This window comes from Microcaecilia unicolor, chromosome 2, assembly GCF_901765095.1.
Source record: "Microcaecilia unicolor chromosome 2, aMicUni1.1, whole genome shotgun sequence".
In the NCBI taxonomy this organism is placed as follows: domain Eukaryota; kingdom Metazoa; phylum Chordata; class Amphibia; order Gymnophiona; family Siphonopidae; genus Microcaecilia; species Microcaecilia unicolor.
The window spans coordinates 575,109,049-575,124,490 of record NC_044032.1 but is presented as its reverse complement, the minus strand read 5'-3'; the positions used below and the strand labels follow the sequence as shown (position 1 = coordinate 575,124,490).

The following is a 15,442-nucleotide window of genomic DNA, read 5'->3' as shown; positions in this document are numbered from 1 at the left end:
TTACGAGGGCAAGCAGTAGAAGCCAAAGGACGAAGGTTCAAGTATTGACCAGAGGGAGCGTATTTGTCTCAAAATGTAGAAACATCTACCGAGTATATTAGAGATCTGAGGGTGGTAAGACAGTGAGTTATCAAAGGTTATCTCTAAGATTCTTAACTGAGTTCTTGACAGGAATTTCAATACCATGTTTCCGAGGCGGAGTATATGAGGGTGAGGGGAAGTCTGTAGAGAATATAATAGCATCAGGCTTAGGTGTTCAATTTCATATGGATTACAGCGAGCCAGTCGGCAGTTTTGTCAAGTTTGGAGGATATCATAGCCATAGCATGGGGAGAAGGTGAGTCTGAGAGAGCCAAAATCTGAATATCGCAGGAGTAGATGAAAAATGTAAGGCCAAAAGAGTATTATGTGTGTATACTTTATGGGGCCTCAAAACTATTTGTACAGAATTATACTCTTTTTGTTGTCACTGGTATCTCGCTATTCATCCTAGCATTCCTTTGCTCTAGGTTGCAACTCAAAGATGGTCATATTTAATCACCCAAAGATATCTGAGTGGAGTGCAATAGGTAGACGCGAGGGCACGCAGTGAAGTTACTAAGTAGTAAAAGAAATCAAAGAAAATATTTCTTCACTCAACGTGTAATTATTAAGCTCTGGAACTCATTGCCGGAGAATGTGGTAAAAGCAGCTAGTTTAGCAGGGTTTTAAAAAGGTTTGGACAAGTTATAAAAGAAAAGTCCATAGACTATTTTTAAAATGGACTAGGGAAAACCCACTGTTTATTCCTGGGATAAGCAGCATAAAATCTGTTTTATTCTCTTGGGATCACGCCAAGTACTTGTGACCTGGATTGGCCAATGATTGAAGAGGATTCTGGGCTTGATGGACCTTCAGTCCCAGTAGTAGTAGTAGTATGGTGATGCTTATGTATTTATGTTTGGTTCACATTGGTACCAGGTATTTTCTTGGACTTCTGCACCTTTAAATGCATGACTGCAGTTTTATGTGCTGAAGAGTGGAGGAGAGGTGGATGGTGAATCAGGGAATCCAGGACTGATAGCCTGCTTTCCACTTTCTACTCTTTTGGACCTTGGGCAACTTACTTCACCCTCCATTTCCTCATGTTCAATTAAAACTGTAAGCCCAGGGCCCAGTATTCAGCTGATGGTGATCAGTGTTTTGCTGACAGCCACCTGCATTATCCCCGGAAATTCAGGGCTACTTTTACAAAGCCGTGCTACCGATTCTTGGTGTGGCAAATGAAAGGAAGCCCATTCAATTCCTATGGGCTTCCTCTCATTTGCCGCTCAGGCAAAAACATAGACAGTTAAGTGCGATATTCAGCATTTAACCAGCTATGGTGAACTTCATAAAGATGGGATTACATTTTATGCGGTCCTATTTATGCAGTTATCTTACCTGGTTAAGTGCTGAAAATTGGTACTTAACTGGCTAAGTGCTGACTCTGACCCTGGACACTTATAAAATAGCTGGTTTTATCTTGGACACTAACTGGGCATTTTCAGCAGCATTGTATTTATGTTTATTTTGGTTATTTTACTCTTGTTATGCTGTTAACAAAATTGTAAGTTTTATGTTAAACTGTACCTGCTGTATACCACCATGGGTGAATTGCTTCACAAAAGCAGTTAATAAAGCCCAATAAATAAATAAATATCTCATATAAACTAACTAAAAATGTGTGTTGGTGGGAGACGCAATACAAATTTGTTTTGCGCCTTTATATCTCCCCACATAGAGCATTTCAGCCAAAGTTAAGGGACACAGATATACGCCCCAAGTGCGGGGCAACAAATGCGCACCTTGGCCACATGTTCTGGACATGCTCAAAGATCCACAAGTTTTGGAATAGCATAGCGACGCATGTATCAGGCATGTGGAAAATAAAATGGTCTCACTCCCCAAAACAATTATTTCATAAATTTACATTGCAAGGTCTGAAGCCAGTTGGAGTGGAGGCATTTCTACAGCGGACAGTTTTGATGGGGAAAAAGACGATCTTACAAGTTTGGATCTCCCAAGAATCTCCTCAAGTTGCCCAGTGGCAGTCCTATAATGATACAAATGTGTGCACTGGAGCGTAGAAGCATCACGGATTTGGCCTCGGAAAAAGAAGACAGGTTTTGCAAAATATGGGCTCCATTTTGGGACACTCTGACTGTGGTGGCAAGAAGCAGAGTATTGAATTCCTGAAGCAGGGGGGTGGGGGCGATAGGGCAGGGGGGATGAGGGGGGCAGAGAGGGAGGGAGAAGGAGGGGAGAGAGGAGGGGGGAAACATAAAAATGGAAAGTAAACAACAATGTTAAAGTTAATATGACAAAATGGAACTGGTATTGTAATAAGCAGTGCTTTTTTTGTGCCGGTACGCAACGGTATGGCGTACCGGCACTTTTTTTTTGTCGTCCGCCCCCCCCCCCCCCCCCCCCCCCCCCCGCGACACTCCGGGCGAGTCCTGCACTTTTTTTTTTCTAAGACTCAGAACGCACGAACGATGCAGCCGGCAGCGATTGAAAGAGGCTGTCTGCGTCGGAGCTTCCCTCACCCTCTGCGAGTCCCACCTATGCGGAAACAGGAAGTTGTAACAACGAAGGCGGGACTCGCAGAGGGTGAGGGAAGCTCCGACGCAGACGCCAGACAGCCTCTTTCAATCGCTGCCGGCTGCATCGTTCGTGCGTTCTGAGTCTTAAAAAAAAAAGTAAGGTCAGGACTCGCCGGGAATGTCGCCGGGAGGGGGCAAAAAAAAGGTCCAAGAATTGCTGGACATGGGAGAGGAGAGGACAGGGAACGGAGAATTGGTGGTGGACATTGTTGGGAGGGGAGGACAGGGAACGGAGAATTGGTGGTGGACATTGCTGGGAGGGGAGGGCAGGGAACGGAGAATTGCTGGACATGGCTAGGAGGGGAGGGCAGGGAACGGAGAATTGCTGGACATGGCTGGGAGGGGAGGGAACGGAGAATTGCTGGACATTGCTGGAAGGGGAGGGCAGGGAACAGAGAATTGCTGGACATTGCTGGGAGGGGAGGGCAGGGAACGGAGAATTGCTGGACATGGCTGGGGGGGAGGGAACAGAGAATTGCTGGGAGAGGAGGGCAGGGAAGAGAGAATCGTTGGACATGGATGGCAGGGGGCAGAGAAGAATCGCTGGTCGTGGATGCAGGGGAGGACGGGACAGAGGAGAATCGCTGGACATGGATGGAGCAGTGGCGTAGCCAAACAGCCAATTTTGGGTGGGCCTGAGCACAAAGTGGGTGGGCACAAAATTTTCTCTCTTCCCCAGCACTTCCCAATTCAAAATATAAATCCTTTAGCAGATGAGGATCCCCAATCTCTGTCAGCTGAAGGCCTCCAGTAAAGATGGCCAGAACTCCTCTCCACCAAGCCCAGTAGGCAGCAGCAACTCCTCGAGCCACTGATGCCAGCACCCCATACAATCTTAGTTGTCAGTGGCTCCAGGATGCTGCTCCCATCTGCCAAGCTCAGTAGAAGGCATCTCTGGCCAGCTTCAGAAGAGACCCCAGCTAGTAGGGCTTGGGAATCCCCACTAGCTACAGCAAGGGTCAGGGCTGCCGTTAGCCATGCTGGTGACCAGGGCAGAAAATAAAGCCCCTCCCCCAATTCCCTCTCCTCTCCAATCTCCTCATCTGCAGTTAAAGTCACACTGACAGACCCTCACAAATTAGAAATAAAAATATATAGACAAAATTGAACTGGGAACCTCAGCATGTACTGCAACACTGGAGAAAAAAAAAACCAAATCAAAACAAAAGCGCATTTCCTTTTCTACTTAACACAATAAAAAGACATCCGCTATGCACATTTCCCAAAGTTAACATATTCCATTTAAAATATTCAAAGTAAATGATTTTCCTACTTTATTGTCTGGACATTTTATTTTTCCATCATGTTGGTTCCAATTTCTGTCTGTATTCTGCTAATTCTTCAAGCGGTTGTCCATTTGCCATTTTTCTCCTGTCGTTTCATTTCCTCACTACACCTACCTCTGAAATTTTGATCCTTCCATTTTAGCTCTTTCCTTCCTTTTTTTCTTTTCTGCCTCTGTACACTCAAATTTCATCCGCTTCCTAAATCTTTTCCTTCTTTTTACTTTTCAGATATCATATTTCCATCTCCTTTCACCCACTAGCTCTCCCATTCCCCCATCTCTCTCCTTCTCAGCCTTCCATATTTCTACCCCCTGTGATCACTATTCTCTCATTTTTTCCTTGCCATCTCTCCACTCCCTGGGCCTCTCCCCCATGCTTTCCACCATTCCCAGTGTCTCCCTCCACCCTTCCAGCCCAGCATCTGTTCCCTCTTTCTACCCTCCTCACCCTGTAGCCTGATATTTCCCTATCCCTTTTACCTCCCACCACCAGCATCTTCCTGTCCCATCTCTCTCCCCTCCCCCATTGTCCAGCATTTTCCCCTTTCTCTTCCTTACCATCCATTGTCTATCTTCTCTCCCTGGATCCACCTTCCCTCTTTCTCCCCTCCCCCGCTTGTGCATCTCTCCTTTCCTCTCCTCTTCTCCACCTTCATGTCCAACTTTTCTCCCTCTCCCTGCCTTGAGCCCCTGGTTTGACATCTCTCTCTGCCCCCCACCACCACCACCATCATCATCTCTCCATCCTTCCTTTCCCTCACTGCCATGTTCAACATTTCCCCTCTCACCTCTCCCTTCCACTTCCATGTCCAAAATGTTTTTTTCTCTCCCTCTACCCATCCCACCCATATCCAACAATTCTCCCTCTCTTTCCACTTGCAGCATCTCTCCGTCCCTCCCCAGCTCTACCCTGTCTCACTCCCTCATCCCTAAAGAGAATCCACAAAAGGTGGAGAACTCAATAGATCCCACGAGGCGTGAAACGAAAAATAAAAAGGTGGGAAAATAAGCCAGGCTATCCAAAGAATGGAACCAAATAATCTTTACTTAAAAAACAAAATTTATTGATCTTCAAACAAATAATAATATAACCTTGGAACCACTGAAGTCAGGTAACTGGTCTACAGTTGCCAGTCTCCTTCCTGTTTCCATTTTTATGAAGAGGGGTGGTGCCTTCCTGTGGTTTGTTGACCTTTGGAACTACTGTCTGTAAAGGGAGATTGAACAGAACTGTCAGTGGAGCTAACCTAGGGCTTCTTTTACAAAGCCACGCTAGCAATTCCCACGTGGCAAATGAGAGGAAGCCCATAGGAATTGAATGGGCTTCCTCTCATTTGCCACACTGGGAATCGGTAGTCGGCTTTGTAAAAGAAGCCCCTAATTACCTAGGATGTCTCCCATCTGGTCCATTGCCTTGTTCACTTTCAGTTTTGTTAGTCCTTTTTTTCTATAACTAGAGTGATATCTTCTACTTTACCACACGTACCTCTGCAAGAGACCCTTTTCCAAACCCAGCTTTGATCATTGAGCAAAAGTATTGGTTCAGCATTTCTGCCAGTTCTTTCCCTTTCAGAAATGTAACACCCACATTGCGTGTCCAAAGATTAATGTTTAAACCCAGATTGTATTTACTTTTTAGTTCATACCATATCTTAAAAAAAAAAAAGTTGTGCTTTGTCATGCGATCGCTGTACCAAAGTACAAGTTACTACCTCACAAGCATGTATTTCCCATTTCTATGGCAAAAATAGTTCATGGTAACATTTTTTCAGCCGAGTGAAACTGAGACAAGCAGCTGCTTCTGACCGTTTCCAAGGACTTGCTCAGAGCTCACACCTGTGAGGATAGTGTTTGATTAAGAGCATGGTAGGCTGCTAACATGAAAGCATAAAACAAATTGTGGAACAATCATGTTCAGTTGTGGCGTAAGCCTCAGAGAAGCCTATATTCAGCACCTAGTGAACTGCATGGCCTAGAGGGCAGAGAGGAGAGAGCACGGAATAGGACTGTACAGGGAAGTGCTGATGGAACTCAATATGTGACAGGAAGATAAAAAGAAATGGAAGATAAAGAAACAAAACAGGACATAGGAGAAATAAAATCTGGGCTGATGCTACAACACAGGAAACTTACATAAGTACACAAGTATTGCCATACTGGGACAGATCAACAGTCCATCGAGCCCAGCATCCTGATTCCAACAGTAGCCAATCCAGATCTGAAGTACCTGACAAGATCCCAGAAAAGTACAGTACATTTTATGCTGCTTATCCTAGAAAGAAGCAGTGGATTTTCCCCACCTCCATTTTAATAATAGTCTATGGACTTTTCCTTTAGGAAGCCATCCAAACCTTTTTTTAAACCCTGCTAAGCTAACTGCTTTTACTACATTCTCTGGCAATGAATTCCAGAGTACTTGATGTACTTATCATTGTTATAGCCCTACTGAATATACACAGCACTGTGACTCTGGGCAAGTCACTTAACCCCCCATTGTCCCAGGTACAAATAAGTACATGTATACAATATGTAAGCCGCATTGAGCCTGCCATGAGTGGGAAAGTGCGGGGTACAAATGTAACAACAACAACAACAGTAGTGATAAATATTCAGGTACAATAGTCCCTTCCCTAAGGAGGTTACAGTCTGAGTGAATACCTGAGGTGATGGGAGGTAAGGTGACTTGCAGGAGGTCACAAGAAGTATTGGTGGGAGCAGTGGGATTTAAACCCTGTCTTTCTCAGTTGTTAACTCATTGTTCTAAGCCAGGGATGGGCAACCTTTATACACAAATGGCCATATGAATGTCAGTAGTATCCCTAGCGAGCTGCAACATTACGTAATGTTGGAACCAGAAATGCACAGAGCTCTATAGACCTTCAGACATAAGTAAAAATGTAACTAAAAACAATGGAAGTAACCTTCTAGAGTGACTATTCTGAAAATGTTTGCCAAATATAGTATTTAAAATCGCGAAAACTCTGGATAATGACGTCCCATGGTTTTGCAAGCCGCAAAAAATTCAGTGGCAGGCTGCAAGATGCCCACTTGTGCTGTAAACATTAGAACTTGTAATTGTCTGGGGAGGACCTGAGGAGGAAGGGAAGATGGCTACTGCAGTGACCCATTACCATCCTGAGACTTAGTGCTGAGGGCAAATCTTAGAAAAGACCTCTCTCCAGCACTTGGGGCCAAGTGAGGTTGCCAGAATAGTTTAGGCATGGGGATTGTGTGTGTGAGATGGGGTACAGAATAATGATTCACATATGGAGAACCCACATACGTAGAAGTGAATTGATGTTTCAGTCTTTCAAAAAGTACAGAGACCTGGGGACACTGAATGAAATTGCACGGAAATACTTTTAAAGCAAATAGGAGGAAATATTTTTTCACTCAAAGAATAGTTAAGCTCTGCAACTCTCTGCCGGAAGATGTCATAACAGCAGTTAGCGATCTGGATTTAAAAAAGGTTTGGACAAGTTCCTAGAGGAAAAGTCCATAGTCTGTTATTGATATGGATATGGGGGAAACCACTGCTTGACCTGGGATTGGTAGCATGGAATATTACTACTAATTAGGTTTCTGCCAGGTACTTGTGACCTGGATTGGCCACTGTTGGAAGCAGGATACTGGGCTAGATGAATCATTGGTCTGACCTGGTATGGCTATTCTTATGTTCTTATGTATTTTATTTGGCTTATGTGATCTTGTCTGAAGTACAGAGAAGTAATTACAATCAGGAGGTGGTTTACCTTCTCTGTCTTGCAGCAGCATAGCCACAGGTAGGACTGGGTGGGTAGGGCCACACGTGCGGTTGGGGATCCCCAAGCCCTGCCAGCAGAAGACCTTTTTCGAAGGTACCTAGAATTCCCTGCTGTCAAGCTTGGCATTTGACAGCTTGTGCAAAAACTGAGCATGAGCAAGGTGCTGGCATCAGTAGTACGGAAATGCTGCCGAACTTGGCATCAGGGATAGGGTTACCATGTTTTGTCCCCCAAAAAGGAGGACACATGCCCCATCTCCACCACACACTCCGCCCCACCCCCTTTCACACCCTCGCTCCGCCCCTGTCACATTTCCCCTCCCCCCTGTCACACACCCCGTCACCCCCCCTTCCCCCATCCTTACTGTTGCTGATCTCGGAGCCAATTCAAAATGGCCACCGAGAGTTGAAGTCTCGCGAGGTCACTTCAACTCTCGGTGGCCATTTTGAATTGGCGCCGAGATCAGCAACAGGAAGGATGCATGCAGGGCAGCGCTCTGGGCAGGAAAGAGGGGGCTCTTTCCTGCCCCGAAGGCAGAAGAGATCACTAGACCACCAGGGCAGTAGTAAGTAAGGGGAGGGGAGGCTAGCAATCTGCCCGTTTGTCCGGATTTCTGGACAAACGGGCAGATTGGCAAAACCCGCCCGGTTGCCCGGACATGTCCTCAAAAAGAGGACATATCTGGGTAAATCCGGACATATGGTAACCCTAATCGGAGTTCTGGGTGTCTTCAGAAAAGGTCTTCACCTGGCAGGGTTTGGGGATCCCTGCCAGCTCTCAGGTATTTGTAGTTTGAGTTGGAGGGCAGAGAGACGGTGGGAAGGGGGTTCAGAGAGGACATTTCATGCCCACCCATTTTTATGGTAGCCCTACCCAAAATTTGCCATCTGGCTATGTTGCTGCTATATGCGGGATATGCATGCTGTATGTAAGGTTAAACCATTGCCTATTTTTTTTAACCAGACATTGTTGACCTTGCAGCTCCTTCATTACCAGGGCTGAAGATTTTTTTTTTTCTCCTAGTATTTTTATCTTTTCCCAGCTCATCTAGTCCCATACCTACAGTGACCATTGTGGTTAGGGGGCCATCCACCAGCCATGGGCCCTAAATTCACATCATTCTCCAATGATTAGGCTTCCTCTCTGCAGGGTCTGTGAATTCTGCATCCTTGGGATCCTTTTTTCATAAAGGCTTGCAAACCTCTGAAGAACTTCACGAAACACTGTTGTATGTCTTGCTCAACGTAGTTTTCCTGCTTCAGAGACTGATTTTGAAAAACTGGTCCCAAGTTAAAATGACCCCAGATTCACAACTAAATGACTGAAAAGTGAGAAAACGTTTTGTGCACTCTTTTCTTCCTCTCGTTGTTATGCCTTCAGTTACAGGTTATGACGAAAAGAGAAGCAAAACTGGTAAGGAAATGAACTCACAGCCTTACCTACACTCAATAAAGCAGTTCCAGTGCTTTGAATATGTTTTTGCCACTCTTGTTTGGCCTCCTGTGATAATGCACGGTTGTAAATTAATTGTTTTCCTAAAGCTGACAAAAGGAGAGTCAGATTTAGATCTGTTATGGCAGTATCCCTGTTCTTTTTGTCTTTTCTCTGACCATTGGGGATTTTGTTGCTAATAATTACTTAGCAGTTCACCTTAAAGGAAACTGACGGTGCCATATTTCTGTTTTTTTTTTCCTTTAGGTTTGCATAATTTCAATATCTAGAGGGTAACTATGCCTGTAGAAAGGATGCGAATGCGACCTTGGCTAGAAGAGCAGATTGATGGAAATGCCATTCCAGGGCTAAAGTGGCTGAATAAGGTAACTACTTTCATTGTACTAAAAAGATACTTGGAAGAGAGTTTTCAGAAGGATCAGCTAGGTAACTAAGGAGATCCTTGGAGTTGTTCATTGTCTCCTTGCTTAGCAGGTAAAAATAGCCACCAAGTTTCACTTAAGTGGCTACATTTACCTGCAGAGAGAACGAGGGGGAGGGTGCAGAGGGGTGTTAGTGGAGGGGGAAAAACGTGTATATTTGATTTTCAAATACAGTTACATATTTTCCAGTGTGGAGAAATAAGAGATGCAAAGTTCATAGGTCTTGTAACCACAGCATCTAATTGTGAAAATTACCAGTAGACCTTAGCTTGCACCCCATCCTGGCTGTGCTGCAGAGGTTGTTCACATAGGCCTAGAAGAGGATTGAAGGGAGCCTTCTATAACAGTGGTAACCTCCAATGATCAAATAGCAGTGTTCAGGGTGTACTTTAGAGAAGTCCTTCCACACCTCAGCCTCTGGCAAGGGTTTCCTGGACCACCCAAGCAGACTGCAGAGGAAGGTCAGAGACAGCAGAGACCAGTGAGAGCAAAAGGGATCAAAATGTATATCTCCAGAGCAAGTAACATAGTAGATGACGGCAGAAAAAGACCTGCACGGTCCATCCAGTCTGCCCAACAAGATAAATTCATATGTGCTACTTTTATTTGTACGATATGTTGTACTTGTTCTGAAAAATGATTCTTATTCCAGAAGCTGTTAGTACTTACGCATGCCTTCAGATGCATTAAGACAGCATTAAAGGGCCTTTCCTTTTACTCAGTGGTGGTAAGCGCACCGCGGGCTTACCGAGCGCCAATCTGGATCTACCGCCAGCGGTAATTCCATCCCCAGCATGTGGCATTTCCAGCTCTAGCAGAAATATTTCCTATATAATAATTCTCACCTCCAACGTTCTAATGTGGGACTGCCTGTGTCCGTGGCTCCTGGAGTTGCTGAGCTAGGCTCCGTAGCCAGGATGACGTCACTAAAAGCTGATTCCCAGGCAGGGGGAGGAGTAAGGAAAACTCCTCCCCCTGCCTGGGAATCAGCTGTCAGTGCGCAGCTCCCTGCCACTTCGGAGCAAGTGGCAGGGAGCGGTGCATCAAAAAACTACAAGCACGGCACCACAGAACCCCCCCCCCCTCGGCGCATCACCCAATCCCCCCTGTCACATCAAACACCCCCTCCTCCCACCCGAAGCACATCAAACACCCCCTCCCCCACCTCCCTGGCACATCAAACCCCATCGCCACCCGCAGATGCCTGGAGTAAGACCCCGGAGGAGCGCAGTGACGTGACAGGCGAGAGGAGGAGTGGCTGCAGAAACTGCCTTGTAAGACTCGGGCATTTGTGAATGATTTGGGCTGGGTTTAAAAACATTTATTGCTTCTTTTCTTTTTGTAGCGGCCGCTGCTGCTCAACAGGAGAAGCAGCAGCGGCCAGACAGCGTTACTACTGGCATCTGCGGGTGGCGATGGGGTTTGATGCGCCGGGGGGGTGTTGATGTGCTTCGGGTGGGGGGAGGGGGTGTTTGATGTGCTTGGAGGGGGAGGGGGTGATGCACCGGGGGAGTGGAGGGTCACTGGACATGGGTAGCTGGAAGGGGGAGGGGAGGGTCGCTGGACATGGATGGCTGGAGGCGGGGCAGGGGAGAGGGAGGTGGGGAGGGGGTCCTGAGACCAGAGAGGTGGGGGTGGGGAGGGGGCCCTGCGAGAATGGGGGTGGAGGCTCACACTCACTCACTATCTCTCACATACACTCTCTCTGACACACTCCCTGTCTATCATACTCTATCTGTCACACACACACAGTCTCTCTCACACAAACACACACATACGCTGTCTCTCTCTCATTCTCTCTATGACACACACACTCCATCTCTCACACACACTCTCAAACATACACACTCTGAGGAAAACCTTGCTAGCGCCCGTTTCATTTGTGTCAGAAACAGGCCTTTTTTACTAGTTTAAAAATATTTCTGCAGGGGGTTATCCGGCGGTAATTGGGCAGCATTGCGTGCTACCTGGTTATTGCCGGGTTAGCATGGGTGGCAGTAACTGCTCCCCCCCCCCCCCCCCCCCCCGCATGGCCACGTGGTAAGAGCAATCGTACCGCATGGCCATGCCTTTTTTTCGAGCTTTTTACCCGCTGCGGTAAAAATAGCCCCCACCGCTAGCGCAAGTCTCTTTTTACTGCAGCTTAGTAAAAAGGGCCCCTAAATGCGCTTACAAGCCTTATCTCATCAGTCCTTGTGATGCAGTTGGTAGGTCACTTGCCTACTGTGCCCATGACCTGAGTTTGAATCCCACACTGGAATTTCTGTCAAGTAACTGACCTCTGGACAACTGAACTGGCCATTCATTTTAGCTATGGGATAAAGGTGACTGGGGAAAGCAATAGCAAACGACCCCACTAATAGTCTGCCAATAAACTATCATGTAAATGGTGGCCCTCATAAGTCATTCGTGACTTGGTACTTGTGTACAGGAGACTACTTTTACCTTCATAAGCATTATGCAGTTCTGAAAACAGCTATTTCTTGTTAATGCAGCAGTACCTTTCTTCTTGTATATTATTCATACAAAACCAAACCTTTCTTAAGGGAAAGACTGTTCTAGAACACACCCAGCCAATCAGGTTTTCAGGATACTCACAGTGAATATGCTTGAGATAAATCTGCATTACACCACTTCCATTGTATGCATGCCTATCTCATGCATATTCATTGTGGGTAACCTGAAAACCTGACTCGTTAAGTGTGTTCCGAGGACTGAGTTGAGAACCCCTGAACTAGAATATGATATAAGGCTCTGAGGAGGGGGATTGAAGATAAATGTCAGGAAATATTTTTTTTCAAAGAAAGGGTGGGAGAGGCGTGGAACACCCTCCTGGTGTGGGTGGTGGTGGTGCTAAAAACAGGAAGTGAATTTAGGCGAGCAGGCGATAAATACAAAATACCCTTAGTTACTAAATGTGGAAAGAGCAGAATGTGCCCTGGCAACACATATTTGAATGTTCATAGTGCCCTCGTTGCCTGGTTCGGTGGTGGGGCTACCAGTATACATGGCAAAAGGTTAATACGAAATGTTAGAAGTCCTAGCAGTTCTGGCATTCATATGGCTGAGTTGACTGATAGGCTAGTAGAATCAAATAGCACAGGCTGCTGTATGGTCCATAGTAACTTGTAGAAATGCAGGTGCTCACATAGCCAAGTCTGGCAGGTTGCACAGGGGATCTAGGAGGGGCACAAGTAATGGTAGCTTTGTATATCATACTATGATGAGAGAATCATACAGCTGGATATGTCGTGGAAGACTTTAGTTCTTCTAATTACTAGAAATTTTAGCAGAAACTCGAGCACTACATAGCGAGGGTCTGTCTGGCAGGATACACAAGGGATCTAGGAGGCAGGATGTTTGTCCAGCCATCACCATAGTGTGGCTGTTTAGTGTAGTATGAAGTCTTGTGGTTAGGCATGGAAGGTGGGTTCTGTAGGAAACTGCTTATAGATCCTGAATGATGTTCTAACCAAGATGGTGGAATAGTCAAAGAAAGAAGACAAAAACAATAATAGTGTCGTGAATAAGGAGAAATCTTGCCAATGGTCACATTCTGTGGCTGTTAGATGTGATGTATCCATAGCCACGTGGCAGGATAGCTAGGCAGACTGGATGTGCTGGATAATCTTTACTGTAACCTGACTGAAGGAAAAATGTGGTTTACCGTGCTAAAATGCAAATGATCTCATTGACTTAGCAGGATTCGCAGAAACTATGTTAATGCCGCTATCTGTTCAAAGATGGCTACAACTAAGAAGCTGAGGTTAACTTTCTGTAACTGAACATTGATACTCTTAACATGCATACTGATGCTTATTTCCCACCCTCCTGGGCTGCACTTTATGAAGGGGGCAACTGGCCTCAAGTTAGACTACCTGCAGAGCTGAAACACCCCTTCATTATGGCACAGAAGTATACCTGCAAAAACAAATGGGGTTCAAAATTTCCACAAAAAACCGACACAAAAAAAATGGAAAAGAACCAACTTCACAAAAAAAAGTGGAAAAGAAACCAACTTCACAAAAAAAAAGTGGAAAAGAAAGGTGTTTTTTTTTTTGTGGTGTTGACTGACGTATATCTCCTTCCCTAGTAGCTTCACCCTTTCTCTAAGTCCATTCCACCCTAAAATTAAAAAGAAATACTCCCTGGCCTCTTCTTCACCTTATGGCCAGTTTTAACACGGTTTAGGGAGGCAGTTATCCCTGTGAGCTACAGTTGTGCCATTTTAGCACAGGGTCTCATTGCATAAAATGGAACTTGTGCTAAAATAGCAGAAATTGTGGTGAAATAACCTGCCTGAACAGTAGCTCATGTTGATAACTTCCCCCCTATTTATTTGGAATGGCGTTTTCTGCATGTGTTATAGGATGGGATGGTGTTATAAAGCATCTTTTGCATGTAAAGCATGTTTCAGACCTGGAAAATGGCTCTTATACAGTTGTATGGGGCACTTGTGCAAAAAAGAAGTAGGTACACTGAAGATAGCACCAACTCTTACATGGTCCACACATTGGCATTCACAGGGGCATAGTTAGATTGCATAAAGTACACACACACCTACACACCTCTATGTACATGCGCACTCACACACACACCCCTACACACCTCTATGTACACACACACACCTACACACTTCTATGTAAACGCACACTATAATACTTTCTACTGCGTGTTTTGGGCGCGCACCAAAAATGGAATTACCGCCCGGGACACGTGGTAGCCAGGCAGTGGCGCCAATTTGATGCGCGTTGGCTGCATGTACATAAGTAATGTCACACTGGGAAAAGACAAAGGGTCCATCGAGCCCAGCATCCTGTCCACGACAGCGGCCAATCCAGGCCAAGGGCACCTGGCAAGCTTCCCAAACGTACAAACATTCTATACATGTTATTCCTGAAATTGTGGATTTTTCCCAAGTCCATTTAGTAGTGGTTTATGGACTTGTCCTTTAGGAAACCCTCTAACCCCTTTTTAAACTCCGCTAAGCTAACCGCCTTCACCACGTTCTCCGGCAACGAATTCCAGAGTTTAATTATGCGATGGGTGAAGAAAACTTTTCTCCGATTTGTTTTAAATTTACTACAGTTTAGTTTTCATCGCATGCCCCCTAGTCCTAGTATTTTTGGAAAGCATGAACAGACGCCTACAAGCCTTTATAAAAGTCCCCTAAGTTCTAACACAATGTCTGGATTTACAATTTACATCTAGAAACTTCTTTGTTTCAAGGTCGATTTTGACGATTTGGTTATTTAGGGAGGCTTTCAAGATGACCTGATTAACCCGTCATGTCTTTCCTCATGGGTGCAGGGTCTCAGAGTGCAGACTTTCACTTTCTTTCGTCCACTGACTGCACGTTATTGTTAAAACGCTTTCTATATATTTGTTGTGTTTTTATTTTATGTCTGTACGTACTGTTTTTGTGCTTTTGAGGAGATATATATTATTTTATTGGTGGTATGTCAAATATAATAAGCCATAACTTAGCAAATAGGTCTCTACACTTGTTACGCAATATCCAGCCCCATTTGGCAGCATTCCAGGAATGTCCAATTTAGCTATAAAGCTTTTATTTCCAATTCTGTGTCATTGGGTTATATGTAGTCATTTTTGGAAATTAGGTACTTTTTTAATTTTTTCATTTGCAGATTAGATGGAAATTTTCATATCCCTAAAGTCGGTTAACAACAAAAATAAAGCTTAAGGAGAATTAATTAACAGATAGATTTACAGTGGGGTCAATATTCAAAGTGATTTAAACGGCCAGAAATGGCTTCTGGCAGTTTAAATTGCTTGTCCAGGGCTAACCAGACATATTTAGTAGCAGTTAACCGGACAGTGCTACTGGAAATGCCCGGTTAGCACTTAAGCCAAAACCAGATATTTTATGGGTGT

At 45.1% G+C, this 15,442-nt stretch overlaps 1 protein-coding gene across 5 annotated transcripts in view; it reads left to right on the top strand.

The window, feature by feature from the left end:
- The window catches only part of IRF2 (interferon regulatory factor 2), a 160,479-nt gene that overhangs the window by 100,769 nt on the left and 44,268 nt on the right, over positions 1-15,442 (top strand). For all 5 annotated transcript variants that reach the window (XM_030191506.1, XM_030191502.1, XM_030191503.1 and 2 more), the window contains one exon: positions 9,372-9,490. In XM_030191506.1, the coding sequence (XP_030047366.1) occupies positions 9,404-9,490 (87 nt within the window). In that variant the 5' untranslated portion in view covers positions 9,372-9,403. The remainder of the gene's footprint in view (positions 1-9,371; positions 9,491-15,442) is intronic.